This window comes from Nyctereutes procyonoides, unplaced genomic scaffold (genome assembly GCF_905146905.1).
Source record: "Nyctereutes procyonoides isolate TBG_1078 unplaced genomic scaffold, NYPRO_anot_genome, whole genome shotgun sequence".
NCBI lineage: Eukaryota > Metazoa > Chordata > Mammalia > Carnivora > Canidae > Nyctereutes > Nyctereutes procyonoides.
The window spans coordinates 28,807,921-28,831,178 of NW_026575020.1; the positions used below are offsets into that span (position 1 = coordinate 28,807,921).

The following is a 23,258-nucleotide window of genomic DNA, read 5'->3' on the forward strand; positions in this document are numbered from 1 at the left end:
TGGTTACAAAGTGCCTGTCCTGCCCTGTAGGTTCCTTTGGGAGGCCACAGCTTGGAGCCCAGCTGCATTTCCTTTGCTGATAAAACTGAGAGGCCATTTCTTACTGGGCTACTCCAGGCTGTTGTCTGCTCATCTTAAGGTCAAGTTCTCAGGACAGGCTCCCCTGGGAGACCTAGAACTGGGGCAACTGGGGAGGAAGGGGGTGACCTAGGAGACAGGTCCTGTCATCCATACCTTAGAAAGGAAGATCTCTTCTTAGCCTCTGTCTTCACTTCTTAATGCCTTCACTGTACTGCTCCATCTGTGGAAATGCCCCTACAGCATCTCATGGCCGTATACAGAAGTTTCAGCCCTCATCTTTTTTTTTTTTTAGATTTTATTTATTTATTCATGACAGACAGAGAGAGAGAGAGAGTCAGAGACACAGGCAGAGGGAGAAGCAGGCTCCATGCAGGGAGCCTGACGCGGGACTCGATCCCTGGTCTCTAGGATCACTCCCCAGGCTGAAGGCGGCGCTAAACCGCTGAGCCACTGGGACTGCCCTAGTCTTTTTTTTTTTTAATGAAAGATTTTTATTTATTTGAGAGAGAGAAAGAGACAAAGCATGAATGGCAAGGGGAAGAGGGAGAATCAGGCTGTCTGCTCGGCGGGGGCTTGATCAAAGGATCCCGGGATCATGACCTGAGCTGAAGGCAGATGCTTAACTGACTGAACCACCCAGGTGCCCCTTCGGCCCTCATCTTATAGCTGAGCAAACAGACTAGGGAAGGGGTCCACAGATGATGAGAGGACATATCTGGTCTAGAAGCCGGTTCTACCTCTGCCTATGACTCTGGCCCAGTACTCTTTGCACACCAGTTGGCTGTGTTGCAGAACATAAGGTGTTGCTGCATATGCACACATATGTATGTTGCAGATTTGTGGGTGGGCATGGGCAAGGGTAATGTGGGGTTTTTTCAACATTTTGTTTTGAAATTTACCAATCTCTGCAAAAATCAGAAGAGTAGTTCCATGAGCATTTGTATTCACCTTGGTTCTCTACTTTTTTTTTAAATTTTTATTTATTTATGATAGTCACACACACACACACACACACACAGAGAGAGAGAGAGAGAGAGAGAGGCAGAGACATAGGCAGAGGGAGAAGCAGGCTCCATGCACCAGGAGCCCGACGTGGGATTCGATCCCGGGTCTCCAGGATCGCGCCCTGGGCCAAAGGCAGGCGCTAAATCGCTGTGCCACCCAGGGATCCCAGGTTCTCTACTTATTAATACTTGCCGATTGTTCTCTCTCTTTTTCTCTGTATAATGATGGTAAGGTAGAGACAAGTTGCAGACATCATGACCTATTCCATCTAAACATTCACCAAAAACTCCCTGAAATAAAGGCATTTTCTGATGTAACCACAATACTATTATCACATGTAAGCAATTAAATTAATATTAATTTAAAAATATAGTTTAATATATAGTCTGTATCTAAATGTTTCCAGTTGTTCCAAGTTTGAATATGGACTGTGTGTCAGGTTATATTATTGACTTATTATTAGTGATCACTTATTGTACTTGATTGTCACACCTCTTTAGTCTCTTTAAATATAGGACAGCAGACCCGGCAAAATTGTTTTATAGAATGTTCCATATTTTGGATTTGTTTGAATGCCTCTCCTGCCCCTGCTGGTTTTTTTAAACATTTTCCTTGAATAGTCCTTGATTTTATTGAAGGAAGATGAAATGAGTGACCTGCATGCTGACATCAAAGAGGAAGAGAGAAATTCTTATTTTATCCTCAAAGTCAGAATTGTGGTGTCTGCTTTCCCCGTGGTAGGGTCAAGAGGATTCTCCATGAACTGTGCTCAGGTCTGTTGCTTATTGGGTGGGTTGGTGCATCTAGGCTGTTTTTGTTGGAGAAGCAGTTCTAGGAATTCTTCCTGGGAAGGCTTCTCCATGGGCCCCCTTGGGGGATGCTCCTCTGGGGTGAGGGAGTGATATGGCCTTCTTACCTGCCAAGAACCCCCTTGTGTGTTATTTTTCCCCCTTGTGTATTTCCTTAACCATTGGGTAGAGATTTATGTTAACTAGCTAGGTTATTCAGATTGGCTTAAGAAAAAAAGAAGACATCAAAAGGAAAAGGAAATTCAGAAAAGCTCTTGTAATAGATACCCTTATGAAAATTGGCTTCAGGAATGGCTGGATCTAGGTGGGTCAGAAAATATTAGACAATCTGTCCCTATCTCTTAGCTCTGGTTTCCTCCACATTCACTTTGTTCACAGGCAACTCTCCTCTCATAACATAGCCAGCAACTTTGGAAACCCCAGGGGTTAGTGAGCTGCTTCTTCCTGTGGTGCCAGCAAAAATCAGGTGTTTCACTCTGGAGCAACCAGGTTTATGTGCCCCTTCCTGAAGCCATCACTGTGGCCTAGTGAATGGAGTACATGGATTGGTCAGGCCCATGGGACCCACTTTAGAGTTCAGGACGGGTAGGTTGAGAGGACAGCCCCACCTGAATCACAACAACAACAGTGGTGTCAGAGTGCTTCTCAAGGGAGAATCAAGGTCCGGGCAGCCCGGGTGGCTCAGCGGTTTAGTGCCTGCCTTCAGCCCAGGGTGTGATCCTGGAGACCCTGGATCGAGTCCCACGTCAGGCTCCCTGCATGAAGCCTGCTTCTCCCTCTGCCTATGTCTCTGCCTCTCTTTCTCTCTCTCTCTGTGTCTCATGAATAAATAAATAAAATCTCTTTCTAAAGAGAGAGAGAGAGAGAGAGAGAGAGAGAGAGAGAGAGAGAGAGAATATCAAGGTCCATCAGCCAGAAGAAGAAAGGGCCTAAGTGCTGAGCAGCAGAGATCTGGTGAGAGGCTGGAGGAGCCTCTGGCCCAGTCAACACCTCCTCTCCTTGGGTCTCTACTACCCTTCATTTTGGATTTTTTGGAGGTCAATATCTATGGGGATCATTTGTGGCTGGGTCCCGGCTCTGCTTCTTAGTAGCTGTGTGATCCTGGATAGAAGCATTAACCTCTCTGGGTCTTAGTTTACTCATCTAGCAAATGGGGAGGATATTGTTTTAAAGATTTTATTTATTTATTTGAGAGAGAGAGAGAGAGAGAGAGAGTGAGCATGAGTAGGGGCAGAGGGTAGGAGAAGCAGACTCCCCACTGACCAGGAGGGGCTCGATCCCAGGACCCTAAGATCATGACCTGAGCTGAAGGCAGATGCTTAACTGACTGAGCCACCCAGGCACCCCCCAGATGGGGAGGATACTAATATCCTTTCCTTATAGAGCTGTGAGTATTCAATGGAATAATAGGTGTGCAAATGCCTGCGTCTTGGGATGGTGTTCATTACCCTATGAGGTGTTTTCCTGCCCTCAGAACTGCTCTTGGACAGCTGGGATGGTGACTGACACCAGGCCATGGACACCTCAGGATGGGTGGGGTGATTTCTCCATGGGGGACCATAGAACTGTCCCACACGGAGACCATCTGAGCCCTTCGCTCATCCTCCAAGCTCCAGATGAGGAGAGGAAGAAGGTGGAAATGAATGGGCTGGCCCAGTGATTCCAAAGTTGGAACTGGGAAAAGTGACATTAGGTGGTACAAGGACACAGCCTTCCCTGACATTGGTCCCTTGAGAGAAAGCCATTCCCCTTTGGGTTCTCTCACGGTGTTCCTCACAACCTCAAGGAGAAAATATCAGATGCTAACATGTCTTTAGTACCTCTGTAACAGTTGCTAATCTTCCTTATTAATAGAGATAGCAGGTCTAGACTCAGGGCCTTGGGCAGGCAACAGTGTCCAGCTAGCTGAAATGTGATAACATTGTTTGATTTTCATCATATTTACTTTTTTTGGGCAGGGTGTCAAATGAAATATTATTGAAATATTATTATTATTGAAATATTTTCCTTTGTAGTTCTTAACTAGTGGGCATTCCACGGTCCCACTATTGATGTTGTCTGTGATGTCATGAGGGTGGCAACATCAGCATTGCAGCCCATAGGCTGCGCAGTCCCCAGGATCTCTTCAATGGTTCCAGAGAGTTCTTTGGCTAAAGATTGGTGCCCTGTCTTTTGGGCAGTGTAGACAATCTTGTCAAAAGTGGTATTTCCACTGTGTTTAATGTTTTCCACTTCTTTCTATGTCATGGCAGTTCCTTTGCTAAGCAGGGCAGAGACAGAAGGTTCCTCTTCAATTTGGGCCTGCTGTTCTGAATGGTCAGTTTCACTGTGATCCTCAGACCCTTCCAATCACCAGCTGCCTTGATGTATGTCATCACCAACTTTTATGGAGACAGCCCAGGCTGCCGATCTTTGGGGCCAGGGCAGACAGAGGTGGCACGACTTCCCCATCGGTATAACAGATGTATATGACTTTGATCTCACTGGGCTTGAATTTAGGCGACATGGTGGAGGTGGCTGGTGTGGGATGAGCCCGGATTTGGGACCACCTAAGACAGTTACACCTTCACTGCAGCCACACTCTTATTTTTCTGAAAATACTTAGAAAAAATGCCTCTCAGCTTGGCAGGAAATATGGTACTTTTGGAGTCCTCCCTAGGGTTGTCTAAAAGCTGGAGTGGCTTTCAGGCACTCCTAAAGAAGCCTTGGAGTTGGAGTGGCTGCTTCACAGTTGCTAGACTCACCAGGCTGCACCAGCTTGAAGCAGGGCCCTAAGAAGGTGTCTTTTTAGCCACCCCATATGAGTGTTTCCACCTGTGATTTCCATCCCCGGGACCTCAGTGCTCTGCCTTTCCCTACAGCCAAACAAGGGCTGTCAAGTCAAAAGCCCACAGATTCTTCTGGGGTCAGGGAAGCTCAGATTCTAGGACACAGGATCCTCCTGGAGGGGTAACATTCCTTACTTCCTCCTTCTAACTTCTTTTGCCTGTTCTTCCCTCTTTCCTCCCTTCCAGTAATGTTTACTGAGTGTTGGAGTGTGTCAGATGCCATTCTGGGTATAGGGTGGGGTGGAAGGAAATGTGATGTCTGAGATGAATAGTTTCTGCCTCTATGGGCTTTATGAGCCACGAGGACAGAAAGACCCAACAACAGGTGAACAGACAAATCAATCAAAACAAAACAAAGCGAACAAGGTGCCCAGTAACCAGAGTAACCATGTACTCTAGGTAAGTGCTCAAAGAAGGTCTCTCTGGGGCGGGGGCATTCTTTTGGGAGAGCTCAACAGCTGAGATAGCAGCTCAGTTAATTTCCCCATTGGATTATGGGTTATGTTACACTCTCAGTTAATTGTCCCACCTATACTTATTCTAGTGCACTCTACTCTTTGTGGGGTGCAGTGGGTTGCAGCTGTTTCTGCTCCAGACCCTGCTTTCCCAGTATCCTGAAGAGAGCTATTCTCATCACTGCCACGGGGCCACGTGAAAGTCACTGCTGGCTTTGCCTGGAGACTGTCTTAGGACACCCTTCCCTACATGTCCCCTGCCGTGACAGGTTGACTGATGGTGTTCACACAGAGCTGGCTCCTGAGCCTGGCTCCCTGTAACCCCCACTTGAAACCTCTGTAGTCTATTAAGAAGAAGGGAAGAACTGGGAGACTTTAGTCCTTTAGTTACCAGCTGTGACCCATTATCTGTGACCTATGCAGCCCCTTATCCTGCCCTGTGACTGAGTGAGGGGGCCTGGACAGGGAAGAAAATGGATAGGAGCAAAGAGTTTGGAGCCTTGGATGAGAGGCATACAGACCATGCACAGCTCTGGGACTTGGGGGAGGCCAAGATGGGGGCAACTAAATGAGGCTCCCCCTGAGGGTGGAGGGGAGTGGCTTACCAAAAGAGCTTAGATTACAACCGGAGTGACACAGGCTAGACAGCTGGAGGGACTTTGCTGGGGAAGGAGCGATGGGCCCAGAAAGCCTGCCTGGTAGAAAGCTTGCAAAGCTCGGACACAGCTGTTCAGCAGGATTCTCAGGGCTGGGCCCGGTGGGGCGAAGCTCCAAGCCAGGGGAGTCTGTGTCAACACTGAAGATAAAGCCCTGTGTTTGCCTTTGAGGCGAAGGAGGGTCAAAATGGGAAAGAGCTATTAACACATCAGTGAGTTCCAGTCCAGAGTCCGTTGTGAAGGAAACACCTTTCCGTGGGGCAGAAAAGCTTTGATTACACCCACCAGTAGGGGCAATTTCCTCTAGGAAGGAGTATCCATCCCAGAGGAGCAAGAGATTAGTTTAGACAACAGAAAAAAAACAATTAAGATTTATCAGGAATCAGGTAGATGAAGCCCTAACCTATGAATTTTCTGGTTGACCAGGCTCATGAGCTGTCTGCAGCCCACACAGTGATCCTCCTGGTGTTGATTCAAAGGTGAAGTTAGTGCTCTTGCCTGGCCAGGTGCTAGCTAGCACACTCTGCTTGGCATCCCATCCTGGCCCCCACATATAGACACGAGCACATACACAGACACACTGACACACGCCGACATATACACACCCCTGGTGGAATGTATGTGTAGGGGCCCCAGGCATACTGCTGTGAGCACCTAAACCCTAGATTGTGTATCAGTTAAATTCCTGTGTACATAGCAGTACCTCGGTCTTTCTAAAGACTCTTGCGTCTGGCAGATATATACAAGTCAGGAGCAAAAAGGGGAACCAAAGAGAAGTTCTAGAGTAAGGCTCACAATACCCCTCTGGTGCTCACTGTAATTTTTGTCAGGCTCAGTTATTTGGTTTCCCAGTGAACAGTCACTGAGCAAGGATTCCAAACCCCACAGCGAGAAAGGCCACTCAAAGAGTCTTTGTCAGGGACTGTCATAGGCATTCTCATTTGAAATGTTCGACAATATCTATCTCTTAGTGAATTTAAAACATAGTCCTTATAAATTTGTATATAGTAGAAAAATACAAATGTAACAATTAAGTTCATCATTTACTTCCAGATATAATCCCTGTTAATACCCCCCCCCCCACTGTGAACATTTTCTTTTACTTTTTCTTACCGTGGATATCAAGTACTTGCACTGTAAATAGAATTGTGCCCCCAGCAGTTAGCGATGCTGTGCCATTCTTGGGTCAGCTAGATCTCCACTCGGCCCACTCCGCCACTCTACTCTTACTGCTGTTACTATTAATTTCAGTTTTTTGGGGGTAAAATTTACATACATTGAAATGCACAAATCTTAATTATACATTTGGACAAATGGATTCCACCATCCTATCCTGATATAGAACATTTCTGTCTCTCCAGAAACTGCCTTACCCCCAGAGGCAACTACTGCCCTAATTTTTGCACAGTAGGTTGTCTGTCTTTAGAACTTCATATAAATAGAATCAAATTTTTTTTTTGTATCTAGCTTTTTTCACTCAGCATAATGTTTTAGAAAATCATCCATGTTGTTGCATGTTTTGGTATTTTGTTCCTTTTTAGTACTCAGTGGTATTCCACGGTATGGATGTTCCACAGTTCGTTTATGGGCTGTCCATTTTGAGGTTTGTTTATTTATTTTTAAGTAATCTCTGCACCTGGTGTGGGACTCAGACGCACAACATCAAGAGTCACATACTCTTCTGACTGGCATCACCCACCTGGCCCCAGCCAGGCGTCCCTGGACTGTCCATTTTGAGTAAAGCCACTATGAACATTTTCATACAAGTCTTTGTGTGGACCAGCTATGCTCATTTAATTCTTGCAGGGACCTTCAGAGGGTGATGCTGTTGTTATCCACTTTTTACAGATGAGAAAACTTGAGGCTCATAGAGGTTAAAAATCTAGCCCAAAGCCACACAGATAGTAAAAGGTGGAGATGGGATTCTAACCCAGGTTTGTCTTTTTTTTTTCCCTCCCTGTGGTTATCTTTGTGCTACAGCTGTTTGGTGTCATTAATTATAGGGACAAATGGCTTCTCAGCAGCCTGTTCATAACTGTTATGTATCAGTTAGTACAGTATCAGTTAGTGCAATACAATGGTTAGTATTGGTAGTAATAGCTTTGAGTCACCAAGAAAACCTGCCTTTAAAAAGAATGAAAATGGGGATCCCTGGGTGGCGCAGCGGTTTGGCGCCTGCCTTTGGCCCGGGGCGCGATCCTGGAGACCTGGGATCGAGTCCTGCGTCGGGCTCCCGGTGCATGGAGCCTGCTTCTCCCTCTGCCTGTGTCTCTGCCTCTCTCTCTCTCTCTGTCTCTCTCTCTGTGACTATCATAAATAAATAAATAAATAAAATTAAAAAAAAATGAAAACGTGAAACACTTTTCAGAGAAATTTTCAGCCAAGTTTATTACAATAAAAGCAAGCCAGCAAACAAAAAGTTTGGTACTCAAAGCTCTAGTTGTCTGGAAATCTCAGTTAGGTGTAATACGTCATTTCTCAAGGAAGCCAGAGACAGAAGGCGTGACTGGGTATATAAAATAGTATATAAATAATACATGTATAAGAAACCATTCTGTTCTTTGTAGATCCAAACAGAATAGGTTTTTGGATAGTCTGCTGGTTCTTGCTTGGAAAGATGTTGCTAAGCAATGTTGCTAATATTATGGAAAGACAGCTTTCCTCCTCACTTTTCCACTCAGCCCCAAAAACCCTAGAGTGGAAGTGGCTTCAAGTGGTAGCCACAGCTGGGGAGGTTTGCTAATCTGTGAGGTGGGCACCAGGGACCCCGGTGTGAGAGGAGTGTGCCTCGGGCCACCCAGTCCTCATCCTTTTTTGCTCCTAATTCTCTGGATTGGCCCCTGGGGGGCCTCCATGCAAAATGTGCTGTTTCATATTCATCAGAAATATCACACACAGAAGAATCCTTTTGAACTTTTCTACTGTGGGAAAAATTATACTCATGCTACTTAGATTCATGGATTCACATTCCATAAATGAACCAGAAGTATTTTAAATACCTCCAGTAACCAAGGAATAGATAAAGAAATCCTTTCTTCCTCCTCCTACCCCGCTTTTTATAACCCCTGAGCAAAAAATCAGCAAAGTTCTGATTGACATCATGCATGGGTACCAAATGATGTGCAGCCTGGGGGCTGGATCCCTGCCACTGAGTGGGATTTGTGGGTTTCCTCAGCCATGGTTTCCTTTCCCTGAAGCTCGGAAATGCCACACAAGCCACCAAGATCCGTTTCCAAAATCTGAGCCAGTTTCTAGGCAGATCCTCTATTTAGTATGAAATATGTGGCTCCAGGAAAGTATGGCTGTGCCAGGGCTCCCAAGGTTTGTCTTTGAGGCCTCCCAGGCTGGCCATGGCATGACCTGTTGCTGTCACTGAAGGACCCTGTTGTAGTGGGATGGGGTCTTATGCTCGTGGTCTCTGAGAGGGGACGTTAGGAGCTGGGAGGAGAGTCAATGCATTGGGTGTTGTCAAAGATCTCTCCTGCACCTATCTTTTCAAAGTAGAAATGTTGGGGCCCTGGGGAACTCAGCCGGTTATGCATCTGATGCTCAATTGCAGCTCAGGTCTTGATCTCAGGGTTGTGAGTTCAAGCCTCATGTTGGGCTCCATGCTGGGCATGGTGCTTACTTAAAAACAACACAAACCCAAACAGAGTGTAAATGACTTCCACACCTCAAACCTTCCCAACCTTTCCTGCCTCTCTCCCTCCCTCTTTTTCCTTACCGACCCCCCCACCTTTCCAATTTTTTCTTTTCTTCCTAGGTAGTATCCCAGAGACGCATGTGTAACAAGGCCCAGCAGGGGGCGCTGATGCACCTGCCAAGAATGCATGACACCCCGTTGCTTACGGAGCACAGGTGTGAGTGCTCCATAGAAGTGAGAGTGAGAGAGGCTTTGGAGTGATTTCTCCAAGCTGCTGTATATAAGGGTGTGCCCTCAAGGCATACAAGAGTGGCAGGTGTTGGCGTGTCCTGAGCAGGTCTAAGGCTGTGTGAGCCATAGGGTGGCTGGGATGCTGTCCCCAGCAGGAGGGGAGGGGCAAGGCATCTGAAAGTCTGATTTTCATAAAAGCCCCCCCCCCCCCCCCCCCGCTGGCTTCAAAACCCCTCTTTGCTGCATATCTCTTCTGAATCCTAGCCATCCTAGCTGAGTAGGGTTGCAGTCATTTTGCAGAGCCACGGAGGCACCAGAGGTACTGGAGCTGGCGGTGGAGTCGAGTCCAGTCGGGTGGGACTGGGAGGGAGCACCTGCTCTGCGCTCTCTCTGAGACCTGGGTGCTGGCAGCAGGGCTGATTCCCATTTTCACACGGATGTGTCTCCTGGAGCGGGTTCCCAGGCACAGAAGGCTCTTTTCTTTAGGCCCAAGCATGCGTGCCTGTCTCACCCCACTGGCCCCTTAGGAACAGGCTGTGCAGCTGTCTGCCCTGTGTTTGTGATTAACTTCCCATCGTGCCCTCCCTCCACTCCCACCCAGGCCCCCTCAGCCTTTGGGTCCCCCCCTCCCAACTCGGGCAGAGACCCAGGGTGGCAGCTGCTTAGCATTTATTCTCGGGGACTGTGGGCTTGGGGGTGGGCTGGAGCAGACCTTTGAGGTCCTGTGAGTGGGGTCACTGCTGGGGATAAATTGCTGGTGGTGGAGATGAGGGAGATCCCTTCTCTGCAGACCTCACTGACCTCCCTCGCTCTAGTCTGGATGTGTCCAGCCTTCTCTGTTGAGTCACTAACGTGAAAATTGTTCCCTTTCGATTCCCTTTCAAACTTTTGTGATTTCTTTAAGGGCCATGTCTTTGTTTGGTGCAAGTGTGTGGCTAACAGCTAACCCTTGCCTATTTTTCTCTTTTAACGAAGGTGTTTTAAGCTCGGAGCCTTTGTCAAGCGATAGTATTGAGCTAGAATTTAGTAAGTTTGTGTTTGTTGTCATGGTATGAATGACAAGCAATAATAGATTTGCATTTAGAGTGGTAATGTCTTCTTTTAAAATTAAGTAAAAAAGTGAATTGATTTAATTAAAGGAAAATAATAAATAACAGGGTAAATGCTGTTGAGACAAGAAATGGTAAAGGGTGTGTGTGAATGGCCTAATTTTGGGGAGCGGTGGCTGGGTCACACTGCCCAAGGTAGCTGGGAATGGGATTCTTTTGTGGTTTCATGTGTGTTAGCCCTGATTGTTTTGGGCAAAGATGGTCTTCCATTGCTCACTTACCCTAGTCTCTCTGCACAAAGTAATAAACGTCGATTGAATGGCAAAGTCTAACATAGATGGCCACTGCCTTCCCTGACTTATGCCAGGAAGGTGGTGCCCCCACCCCACCAGCACCAGGTGCCCCACTGCAGCCCACACTCCACGTCAATTCCTCCCTTTCTCCTACATACCCCATCCAAGCCTCCTCTTCACTTCAGAACCGAAAGAGAGAAGGTCACTGGCCAGCTCCTTATGCTTTGGTGTTTTGGTATGGGGTGTGGGCAGAAGGAAGGGCCCTATCACCCTCAGCAAACTTCTACCTCTAGTGCCTTAGGTATCAGATCACATTTTGGTCTTTTAGGGACAACCTTGTGTTTTCAGCCACACTGGGGCTGGAAACATTGTGGTTGTAGAGGAACTGAGAGTGCCCAGAACCCTAGAACAAGAAGGATAACCTGCTTGGTGGAAAGATTTTTTGCCTTCATTCCAGTGCCCTGTTGACCACTGATGCCCTTGGCCTGAAATACCTCCCAGGCAGTGGGGGATGGGCTAGAGCCACCCATACTCAACTTGCCTGGGAAGGGGTTAGGCCTAGCACTGAGACGAAGCCTTCTTCTGTATAGAGTACACTCCATGCTGGGCTAGACCCATGGCCACTGCCCCCATCACCCTCTCTGTCCTGTAGCTGAAATAGTCCATCAGCTAACTTGTCTGTTTTGTGTTCTGTCAGAGGCAAAAGCCCTGAGCTGCTTGTGCTCTGCTCTGCCCTCTCTCCCACTGAGGGCACTCATTTCCCCATTCTTTTTCCAGACTGATTCTCAGGTCCATACCTGTGCACTCTGTACAGCAGGCCTAGCTGCAATCCCAGGGTGGGGCCTTGGTCACTCACTCTCTGGCTATAAATAGATGTCTGTGGCTATCTCTGTGATCCCCCACTGCCCAGGCAATCCCAGGAGGGCCTGGGCCATTGCTAATGGATGCTTCATAAATAAACCAGGCACATTTTGGCACCACCCTGGTGTTCCCTCCTCTCCACCTCAACTCCAGTGCCAGCAAGAAACTGTGCCCACTGCAGAGGTGGGGTTGAGGCCTCAGGCCCTGGAATTCATTTCCAGCTCTCTCCCTCTTCAGCAAACCCCCTTCCCTCCCTGATACCCTGTGCTTATATGAACACCAGACTGTATTAAAAACAAAAACAAAACAACAAAACCCACGATAAGGCAAGTTGCCTCAGGGACCTCTATGGCCCCAACAGGGCTGTTCCCAGAGGATGGACTAATTGCCTTATTTAATTCCCTCCAGCACTCTGCCCAAGTCCCTTCTCTAGGGGGAAGAAGCAGCAAAGCCAGTGTGGACATGAGGGTGGTGGTGATGGTGGTGAAGGGGCTAGGCTTCCTGTAGCAGATGGAAGTGAGTGAGTGGCAGGGACTGGGCCATGGCCTTTGCCCAGGAGCTGGCCAGTGACCTTCTGTCTTTCAGTTCTGAAGTGAAGAGGAGGCTTGCATGGGGAGTGCAGGAGAAAGGGAAGAACTGACACGGGGTGTCTGTGGCAATGGGGTGCTAGGTGCTGGTGGGGTGGGGCGCCCCTTCGTTTCCCTGGCAACAGGGGCAGGAGGCCCAAGTGTAGCCTAGGTGAAATTGATCCCTGACCCCAGTGTTGTGTCCACCTTCCAGCGCAGGGGGATACACTGGTCCCCCTGGGGACTGACCGCAGCCCAGGGAGGGGTTGATGCTGGAGTAGCCCCCTCTGGCCTCGCAGGACAGTCCCTCCCGCACTCCGGACTCCGGGAAAGGAGAGGTAGCATCCCGCCGAGTCTAACCGCCGGCCCCGGCCGGGGAGGGCGGGCGCGGGGCGCGGGGCGCGGGGCGCGGGGCGCGGGGCACCCTCTCTACGCGCCTGGCCCCGGGCGGGCCAAGGCAGTTTCCCACGGACTAAGGACGCGCGTTTCGTCTCGGTGCATGTTTTTTTCTCTCTTGTGTTTTAAAGACAGTGACAGCATTGGGGAAGTATCCCGGCGGGCCGGGCCGGAGAGCGCGTCAGCCGGCTTCGCCTGGGGAGGAAGCCCGGGGCCCGCCAGCGGGGGCGGGGAGGGGGGAGGGGAGGGGGAGGGGAGGGGGGACCGAGAGGGAGCGGCGAGAGCCGGGGGGGGGGGGGGGCGCTGCCCGCCGGGAGCGGAGCGGAGGGCGCGGAGGGCGAGCGCCGGGCGCGAGCTGCCGGAACCGCCCGCAGCCGGGGTGTCCGGGCCGGGGCGCGGAAGGCGGGGCCGGGGCGGGGTCCCAGCGCGGGCGGCGCGTCGGAGCGGGAGCGGGAGCGGGAGCGGGAGCGGGAGCCGGAGCCGGAGCCCCGGAGCCGCCCGTCCGGACCGCGCCCGCAGCGAGCCTCGGAAATGCCTGCGCCAGGGCAGCGGGCGCCGGCCGCCCGGCGGGCTCCGGGGAGACGCTGAAGGTCGCCGGGAAGTGAGCGCCCGGTCACCTGACCCCCGGGGCGCACCTAGGCGGGGCGGGGCCCATGAGCGGCGGGCGGCGGGGGCCCGGGGCGCAGGGGCCGGGAGCGGGCGGCGCGGAGCTCGCGGAGCCGGGCCGACGGGGGCGCGCTGCGGGCGGGCGAGGGCGCGGCTGGGCACCGCCGGGGGCCTCGCCATGTCCCAGCCCGCGGGGAGGATGCATTGCCGAAAGGCAGGGATCCGCGCCGCGGTGGTGCTCATCGGACTTCTGCACAAATCCCGAAAACAGAATAAAGAGAAAAGGTAAAGCCTGGCAGCGCCGCCTGCCCCCACCCCCCCCTTCCTCCGCTCTCATCCTAAACCCCCGTTTTCTTTGGGGTGGAGTTTTCTAAAAGGACCTTTGGCTCCGAGTTTGTTGGGAAAAACCTCTGCTCTGTGCGCCTTCGGGGCAGTGACTCCGGAGCCTCACCCCCGACACCGGCTGTTGGGAGAAAGCCGAGGCTGGATACTGGCTGGGTCGGGGGTGGGGGGTGGGGGACGGCTGGGAGAGCCCTTCGGGCTCCATCATCAACAGAGGGGCCCCAAGTGTTTCGTCCCCATTTCCATTTGCCCATGAGGTGCCCTTCCTGAAGCCTGCAGCACGGGTAGCATTGATCCGACCCGGTGACAGCCCCTGGCTCAGCCCGAGTGCCCCAATGCGCCGGAGATGCCCTTTGCTTCTTTGTAACTTGACTGAGCTCGTGAGGTGCCTGCCAGGCCGTGATCTGCCTCCCTGGCGCAGCGCCGGCTGGCAAGAGCAAGTTTGGAGGTTGCTTGACAGTCCCCTCTCCCCCTCTTTGGATTTATTTTTCTCTTTGCATCTTCACCTTTCTTGGATTTACTCTACTGATTGTTTGTTCGGGGATGTTGGGGATCATTCTCTTGAGCTATTTCAGAGATGCTCTGGATGACTTACAGGGTAAGAGGTTGGGGTTTGGGGCAGGCAAAGGAGCTTCTGGGGCAGCTTCCTGGGCTCCGGTCCCTTGCTGCAGGCTTGATGTCCGCAAGACCCAAGGGAGCCGTTCACAAAGGCTGGCACACAGTCACTCCTCTGCCAGGGTACACAGGAGCCCAAAGCTTCCCAGCAACTGGGGGTCATCAGACTTGACTGTCCCCAGAGATGTTGTGAGGATTTGGGGTGACTCCAGTGGCTCTGCTGGATTCTAATTTGCAGAGGAGTTGGAGTCGTTAGTTCTGTGCTCTGCATTAGAAAAGGGCTAAGACAAGGGCTAAGACAAGGGCAGTGGAGCCAGACACTTGGATGGTGACAGGTGACCCCTGGGCTTGCCCAGAAGCTGGATGTGCCTGAGGGGATGGGGGGCCCGGCAGTGGACTGGAGACTTTGAGAAGCTGGCATGGGTTGCCTCTGGTGTGGGAGTCCCCCATCCCTCTTGTCCCCCTTCCTAAGATGCAGTCCAATTTTATGTTTCCCTGATATTTCCCCACAGTGTGAGGTGACTAGCCAGTGAAATGACTTCAGGTGGTTAAGCATGAAATAACATTGAGTCACCTAGTGAGAAGGTTCTTCCCTTTTCAGTTCTCTACCAATGCATGTGATTTCTTCAAAGAGAAAGTTTCAGGTTGGTGCTAGTCTGCCTTTAACACCTTTTTAACACTTGCTGATCTCTTTCATAACAAAGAGAAAGCAGACCTCTGGCTCCAGGCCTTTAAAGTGGGGAACAGTGCCTGCCTACAATTTAGGTTGTTTTTGTGCTATTTATTTTTAGGTTTCTCTCCTAGGTATGGTCAGTGGTACTGATTTTCCTCTTTGTGGTGGTGATATAAAGCATCACTTTAAATTAAATGTATTAAGTCACAAGTATGAGTCCATCTCACAGAAAAAGTTAGTAATGACACAAATGTTATAGAATGTGGCAGAAACCTTGCAAGTGATGTGGGGAATGGCTGATGCTGGGGACAAACCTGTCTAGCAGTAAAAGCTACCAGCAGGACTCTAGAGCCCAGTGCTCCAGGTCTGAGCCCCATTTCCCCCTAGACTTTGATTTCCTTTCATTCCCTGTCCTTCAATAGAGGGGGGGGGGGATGAATAAGTCAATCCTCTAAGTCAGAGGGAGAGGGGATGACTGTTTTGAGATAACCAGCACCTGTTTTGAGGAATGAGAAGGATGATGTGCTTGATTGACAGGCAAGCTTCATCAGACCAGTTCCTGTTTCTGAGTATAGAGTGTATGTTGGGGTGGAAGACTGCCTGTGCAGTCCTGGCTTAGCCATTGACTGTGACATGATAGTATAGGTATAATCTCCCTGAGCCTGTTTCTGTGTACATACAAAAGGCTTGAGTGAGATAATGTGGGTGAAGACGCACCTGAGAGATGTGAAGTGTCATGTGAGGATGAAGGGGTTTGAACAGAACTGTTCCTATTCATCTCTTTCTGGGCTTGTGCCCTTGGAGAGAGACCAAGGTACCATGTCTGGTGATGGATGACAGCCATGCATGGGTTCAGGAGGCAGGTGCAGTGAGGTACAGGGAAGGATTGGACAGAGGACAGGAAGGGGTTGGCCAGGGTGAAGATGCCCTAGGCTCATGGCATCTTGTCCTTTGTCCTGGATGTATTATGCCCTTCCCTGCTATGCAGCAGGCATTGGGGCCCTCCCAGCCCCTGCCTTCATCCTGTTCTGCTGTTGCTTCTGTCATCCTGATTGCTTTGGCCACAGACTTGACTTACCCGAGGAGAGGGGTTGATTTCATCTTGGTGCTAAATGACCTTTGCTTCTGTTGCTATACTCTGGGGTTTCTTTGTCTTTAAGGATCTGAAATGCAGTGCTCACTACTGACCCTCGCTCTATGGGCATCAGCCATGGGGGTTGGGGGTGGGGTGAATATGGGGTGTGCTGGAGCAGGCCGCAGCTGTCAGCCTGTCTTACGTTGCTCCCCAGACTCCAGCCAGGCTGGATGTTCACTTTGCGGAGTCTCTGCTTCCTCCCCACCCTCATTCACGGATCAGACTCAGATCTCTTCTTCATCCCTCCCAGAAGGCTTGATCCATCCATCGATCTTCCCAGCACCTTTAATTGACAGGTTTATGCAGATAGCACTCCTGGCTGTTGGCTGTAAGGGATGAAGTGGTCTTGTGTGGCTTTGCAGTGATGGCCCTGTGGTTCGTGTCATCTTCCTGTGCTTCCCAGGCAACTTAGAAATATATTGCATATTGAAGGAGGCAGGTGTGCCAGGGAAGATGGTAATGACACAGGTGTCCCAAATGTGCCCAGAACCAGGTGACCCCAGGTCACTTGTGGTAGGTCCTGAGAACCATGCTGAAAGCTTCAGTCTCTGTTTGCCTCTTGGAGAAGTGGCTATTGTGCTCATCAGCCTTGACTTGACAATTCTGCATGAGAATTGTGGGGTAACCTGGAGGTTCTGCCTCTTTATGACCGTCTTCCAGGGACTCCCATCACCTGGGCTCCTGCAGAAGCAGTGGTGTATTTGTGAGGGGGGACTAATTTGAGCATGGTTCCAAGGAGGCACCTGAATGAAGCCTTCCTTGCAGATGGCATTTTGCAGACCACTTTAGTGGAAAGCTCCTTTAAAGTGCTTTGATTTTCAGATCCTGCTTTCTTGTAGTTGTGGCAGATTGGGGTAAGATGCAGAGCATCACTCTGACCATGATAGAAGTGGACAGGTGTGGGAGGTGGGGGAGTGCTTTCCTCTGAGGTGGCAAATGGGTACTTCTGGTGGGGAGGATTGAGGCAGAGAAACAATCAAAATATGTATGTTCCAAAAAGCATAGATGAAGCTGTATAGCCTTGAGAGTGACATTCTGGAGAGAGGTCACTTAGTGTAAATGAAAAGACATCTTATTGGGGGTAGTTTTTTGAGACAACTCCCACCATGGGGTTCATGAGGATAATAGTATGAATCTACTCATTATTCAGTAAACCACTCATGGTAGGCCCTGGGGGAGTGGTGGTGGAGCAGAACAGTGAATCTAACTAATCTGATCTCTCTCTGATCCCTCCGTTGTGGGGTATAATGATGGCCAGTAGGTTATTCCTGTGTAGATTATCAGAAAAAGTTCATCCTAGCTTTTTTTTTTTTTAACTTTTTATTGTGGAAATTTTCACACATGCACAAAAGTAGAGAGGATAGTGTAATATGATACCCAGTTTGAGCCATTATCAACTCATGGCCAATCTTGTTTCATTTAATTACCAACCCACTCCCCCACAAGATTATTTTGAAGTAAATCCCAGTCATGATATCATTTCATTCATAAATATTTCAGTATGTATCTTAAAGATGAGAATTTTTCTATGAAAACATATCACTATTATCATACTCCCTAAGTTAGCAGTAATTTCTTAATATGTTTAATTAGTAAAATATATATATGTATATTTAATTAGTGTTCAAATTCCCTTAATTGTCTCATAAGTTTTTCAAAAAATTTTTCAAAGATTTTCCTTATTTATTTGAAAGAGAACATACGGCATGCAAGCAAGGTGAGGAGGGACAGAGGGAGAAGTAGACTCCTTGCTGAGTAGGGGGCCCAGTGCAGGGCTGAGGGGGCTTGATCCCAGGACCCTGAGATCACGAACTGAGCCAAAGGCAGACTCCTGACCAGCTGAGCCACCCAGGTGCTCCTCAAATTTTTTTTTTGAGACAGTATTAAAAAAAATCCACTATAACTGGTGATATGTCACTTTATGAGTTTTCTCCTCCAACTTTCGTTTTCCTTATAATCTCTTTATTGGAGAAACTTGATTATCTTGGGGGAGTTTCCCACAGTCAGGGTTTTACGGATGATATCTCCTGGTGTCATTTAACATGTTCTGCTGTCCCCTATGATACTGTAAGATGGTATTTAGTTTTAGAGGCTCTATCATATTTGGATTTGTTTGTTTTTTGGGCAAGACCTCGCATTGGAGCTTATCAGATTGTCTGTTTTGGTGACGTTGGCAGTTGATTGACTTGTCCGTGGAGTTTGAAGGCTCGTGTCATGGAGGATACTTGCATTCTGCCATGGGAGAGCATGTGGCAGGCCTACAAGCTGGCTGGATTTGGGGCCTAAGCCTGTGGAGTGTGCAGGAGTGCTGGCCTTGGAGTCCCAGAGTCCCAAGGCTGGAAGGGGCACCCAGTAGGAGCTGATCTATTCCCTGGCCCCAGAACAGATGGCTACTTGTTCTCTTCTTTGGAAGTGACTGGGTCCTGCCCTTTGTGGAAGGGCCTGTTAGTTGCCCTTTCTTGTCTGATGTTTGAATGCCACCCGGTTTGCTGTCGTTGCTTTAAAGAACAAACATCTCCCTTTAGCCAGCTTCTCATTTTAAGCCTCACTGAGTGCCTGAGAAGTTAGACTCATAGAGTTCAGGGACAGAATTTGAGGCAGAAATGAGGTATTTTTTTTTTTTCCTTCATTGGAGCCACTGTTTTAATCTCTTGTTTGGTGTCCCTGCTTCTCGTCCTCCTTATCCATTCTTCTTATGGCAGCCAGAGTGGAGTTTTAAAAATTCAAGTAAGGGGATCCCTGGGTGGTGCAGCGGTTTGGCGCCTGCCTTTGGCCCAGGGCGCGATCCTGGAGACCCGGGATCGAATCCCGCATTGGGCTCCCGGTGCATGGAGCCTGCTTCTCCCTCTGCCTATGTCTCTGCCTCTCTCTCTCTCTCTCTCTCTGTGTGACTATCATAAATAAATAAAAAAAAAATAAAAATAAAAATTCAAGTAAAATCAAGTCTTCCCACTGTAGAAATCTCTCAATGGGCTTTCCATTATATTTAAATGAAATCCAAACTCTGAAGGTGGACCTTACTTCCACTTTGCCTCTCACTCATTGTGGTCACTGTATTTCTGCTTCAAAGGCCTTTCTGTTTCTAGAACATGCCATGTTTGTTCCTGCCCCAGGCCCTTTACATGTGCTGTTCATGGTGACTTAATTGAGTGGTGTTTCCTCTTTGTTGGATGTCAGCTCAAATGTTATCTCATCTAAAAGGACTCCCCTGCAATCTGAGCAGTTCACTCCAGTCATTATTACTTTACCCTGATTTATTTCTTTCACGGTACTTATCATTAACTGTTACTATCTGGCTTATGTAATAAACAGTTTACTGACGGTTCCCACCCCTAGAAAGTGAGCTCTCTAAGAGTGAGGACTTTGCCTTTTTCACTCTTGGGTCCCCATTTCCCAGAATAGGAGGTGCTCAGTAAATATTTGCTGTGTGAATGAATGGGTGCACACGAGGCTCACTGACTCCCCAGAAAAAATATGTGCACTGCCTGTTCCCCGAGGTCCTCTTAATACTGCAGTGCCCTGTGCCCTCTGTCATAGATTTCAAGATGTCCTTTCCTTGTGTGGGGTTGGAGATTCTCCCCTTCTCTCTTGCATTCCCCTATGGGAAAGATTTGGAGAGAAATACAACTAATGATGTGCACATGTGGAGTGCCATTATGACTCTTTCTGACTCCTTTCCTGCTCCTGTGTGGTTAGGGGACTTGTAGATGTGAGGGTGCAGGCTCAGTCCTAAATCTGGAGCTGGGTGCCAGGGCTGCCCTGACACTGAGTTCCTAGATCTCCGGTCCTGGAGCTGCTGTCTGCTAGGCAGAGGCGGGCTCCCTTCATTCATGCCAAAGAGGGGCCAGTGCGTGTCTGGATGGGTGAACAATCGCCATTAGTGAATATATGTTTTTTCTAAAATACAGTTTTATCTCTTTGGAGTCCGCCTGGTACACAGATGGCCGGGTACCAGGATGTTGCCAAATAGAGGGCCTGCCAAGCCCATTTGGTTAAACCAACGAAAATCACTTCTGTGTGGGTGGGGGCTGCTGGATGGCTCAGAAAATTTCTCAGTATTTTTAAGCAGATGAGGCCCTCTTGCCCCCCCCCACCCATACCCGCCCCACACACTGAGTGCCTTTGCCTCCTGAATCCATAAAGAGTAAATGAGGTAGGCAAGATGATTTCAGGTGGACACATGCTGTTTATTTTAATTGCTATTTAAAAACATGAATTCTGGCAACTGGTACTGGTTTTCCATGTATGATGGTTACATAACATCTTTAAAAAGTAAATTTAAGTAAAAAAAATTGCGATCAATTTAAAGAAAAGTGTTAAGAAAAGTAATAGTCAGGTGGCACATAGATTTGGGAAAAACTTGAGATGATGATGTGGAGATGTCTGCAGTTTAGAAGGAGGGGGCACCTTTCTTGTATATTCAGATGGGCTCCAAACACCAGGTGCTGGGGTTGCTGAAGGTGAATGGTTGTAATCAGCCAACATCTCCTGAGGCTTACTGTTTGTAGGCTTACATACCTGTGTTAATTCTACCAGTTATTGTCTTCGTTTTCCAGTAGAGGGACAGAGGCTCGGAGTTTTAGGAGATGAGGTGGGGGGAGGGGTGGTGCAGAATCAGAGGTGGAGGGGTGGACAAACGGATTTTAATCCTGATTTGTTCAGGTCCAGAGGCTGTGCTCTTAACTGATACTTTATTTGGAACCCAGGGTAAGCACTTATGCAGTGCCTGGCTTCTGAGAAGTGCCTAATACATGTATTTGCCACTGTTGTCATGAATGCACGGAAGTGCAGCACACTTCTACAGTAAGTGTCCAGTCTTAGGGCACAGTTCAGTGAACTTCCACGTATGTATCCATCTGTGGAGATGGCATCCACATCAAGACAGAACTTACCTGCCCCCTAGCAGGCTCCTTTGTGCCTTCCCACAGTCCAGTTATGATTAATGTGGAGTCAAGCCCTTTGCCATGTATGTGGGACACCTGGGGTAGCCTTGACACCCATAATAAAGGAAAGAATATATTTGGGGTTTCATGAGTTGGAATTTCTTTCTTTCTTTTTTTTTTTTTTAAATTTAAAGTAGGCTCTGTGCCCAATGTGGAGCCCGATTGGAGATTTGAACTCACAACCCTGAGACTAAGATCTGAACCGACAGAGATCACAAATCAGACCCTTAACCACTTGAGCCACCTCAGGCATCCCTGTGCGTTGGGATTGCTAACTGGGGAGTCCTAGTTCATCGCTGAAGAAGATGTCAAAGAATCCACACTGATTTCTAGGGGCGAATGAGCTTGGTTTTACCTTTCCCTCTCCTTCTAGACACACTCAGTGGGACCGCGGAGCTGATGCTGTGTTTATTCACTGCCCTCGGAGCAAGGGTGGGTTGAAAAATTGTCACTTGCTTTTTAAGCCTATCGGTTGTGAACACACTGTTTCATGAAGGCTGGAACTCTAGCCAAGTGCCTGGAGCCCTCTGAGGGGTGGGCTGACCCTGCCAGGCCTCAGGGTTAGCCCACTTCTCCAAAGGCAGGAGGGAGCAGGCATGTTGATTAGAGCCCCCCTCCCCCCTTTTCTGTGTGTTTACCGTAAAGATCTATGCCAACCACTGAATCTGTATGGCAGAGTAAGGAGGCTGTGCTGGGGCCTTTTGTCGTCATGAGCCCTTACTCTTGAGATACAACTTGAAACAGCCCGCAAGGGATCCCTGGGTGGCGCAGTGGTTTGGCGCCTGCCTTTGGCCCAGGGCGCGATCCTGGAGACCCGGGATCGAATCCCACGTCGGGCTCCCGGTGCATGGAGCCTGCTTCTCCCTCTGCCTGTGTCTCTGCCTCTCTCTCTCTCACTGTGTGCCTATCATAAAATAAAAATAAAAATTAAAAAAAAAAAAAAGAAACAGCCCGCAAGCAAGGCACAGAGCTCACCAGGTTCACCAGGTTGATCAGACAGATCCCTAGAAGGGTGGAGGCAGGACTCCCCTCGCTTGTCACAGTCACATGCTACACCACCGCATTGTCTCGGCTGCAGAGAGTGAGACAGCAGCACCCTGGCACCTGGGAATCTGCCTGGTTAGAAATGGCCCCTGCAGATTCCTCAGGTCTTCACAAAGCCTCTGTTCTGGGCCAGATACGGTTCTAGGTGCTGGGAATACAGCAGGGAACAACATAGGTGCAAAGCCCTGTGCATTCTTGAGGGGCTTTTATTAGGCTTACATGTGTTTTTTCCTTTTAAGCTGATATTTTAAACTTGGAAGGTTCCATGTTACAAATGTTTTTTTTTTTTCAGTCTTCTCCTGAGAAAGCAGAAGCTTTTGGCAACATTGGCTGGGCCTGCCTTCCTGCATCACATCTAAGCTGCCAGGAGCCTGCTTAGTATAGGACTGGTCCCTTTCTGCTCACCATTGCACCCACACCTGGCCACGCATGGCCATCTCCCCCACCACTGAGGCATTGGATGTACAGTGTGTGAAGCAGGAGACTCAGGGGTGGGGGGCTGCATATTGGTACTAACTGAATGGTGGAGGCTACGGGCCAGGTCCCTGCCCTGCCTACCTGTTGGGCTTCCTTGATTTGGGTAGGTCCATTGTGATTGGAAATGAGGGTTCCCTGCAGGAGATGGGCTGCGGAATGGCCACGTTAATTTGGCTTTAGATGTTCCTCCTACCTTTCCCTCCCTAATTGCTCCTCAGTAAAATAAAAATTATGGGAGGCTATGCATTACAGTATAAAAGCCAGGAATCCTAAGAGAAGGGACTGGGCTGGGAGCTTGCATTGGCCCCGCTGTATGCATGGCACCAGGCTGTCACCTCATTTGTCTCATTCTCTGCACCTTGCTTACTGTCACCATCTCCATTTCATAGAGGAGAAAGCTGATGTTCAAAAGGGGTGACATTTCCAGTGTCATTCAGCTTGTACAGCAGAACTGGGATTCCATCCCAAATCTGCCTGATGCCAAACGCTGTGGCTTTTCCTCCATCGCCAATTTCATGGTGACCCCAGCTGAATTACTTGACCTCTCTGC

The 23,258-nt window shown here is 49.2% G+C and overlaps 1 protein-coding gene across 5 annotated transcripts in view; it reads left to right on the forward strand.

Moving 5' to 3' along the window:
- RAP1GAP2 (RAP1 GTPase activating protein 2) overlaps window positions 1-23,258 on the forward strand; it is a 219,598-nt gene that overhangs the window by 61,617 nt on the left and 134,723 nt on the right. For 2 of the 5 annotated variants that reach the window (XR_008664107.1, XM_055322777.1), the window contains exon 1: window positions 13,599-13,764. The exons of the other annotated variants lie outside the window; for them this stretch is intronic. Coding sequence is in view for 1 of the 2 variants with exons in the window: in XM_055322777.1 (XP_055178752.1) it covers window positions 13,658-13,764 (107 nt within the window). In the remaining variant the exon portion in view is untranslated. Of the gene's footprint in view, window positions 1-13,598; window positions 13,765-23,258 lie in introns of those variants that run through there. 5 annotated transcript variants of the gene reach the window in all.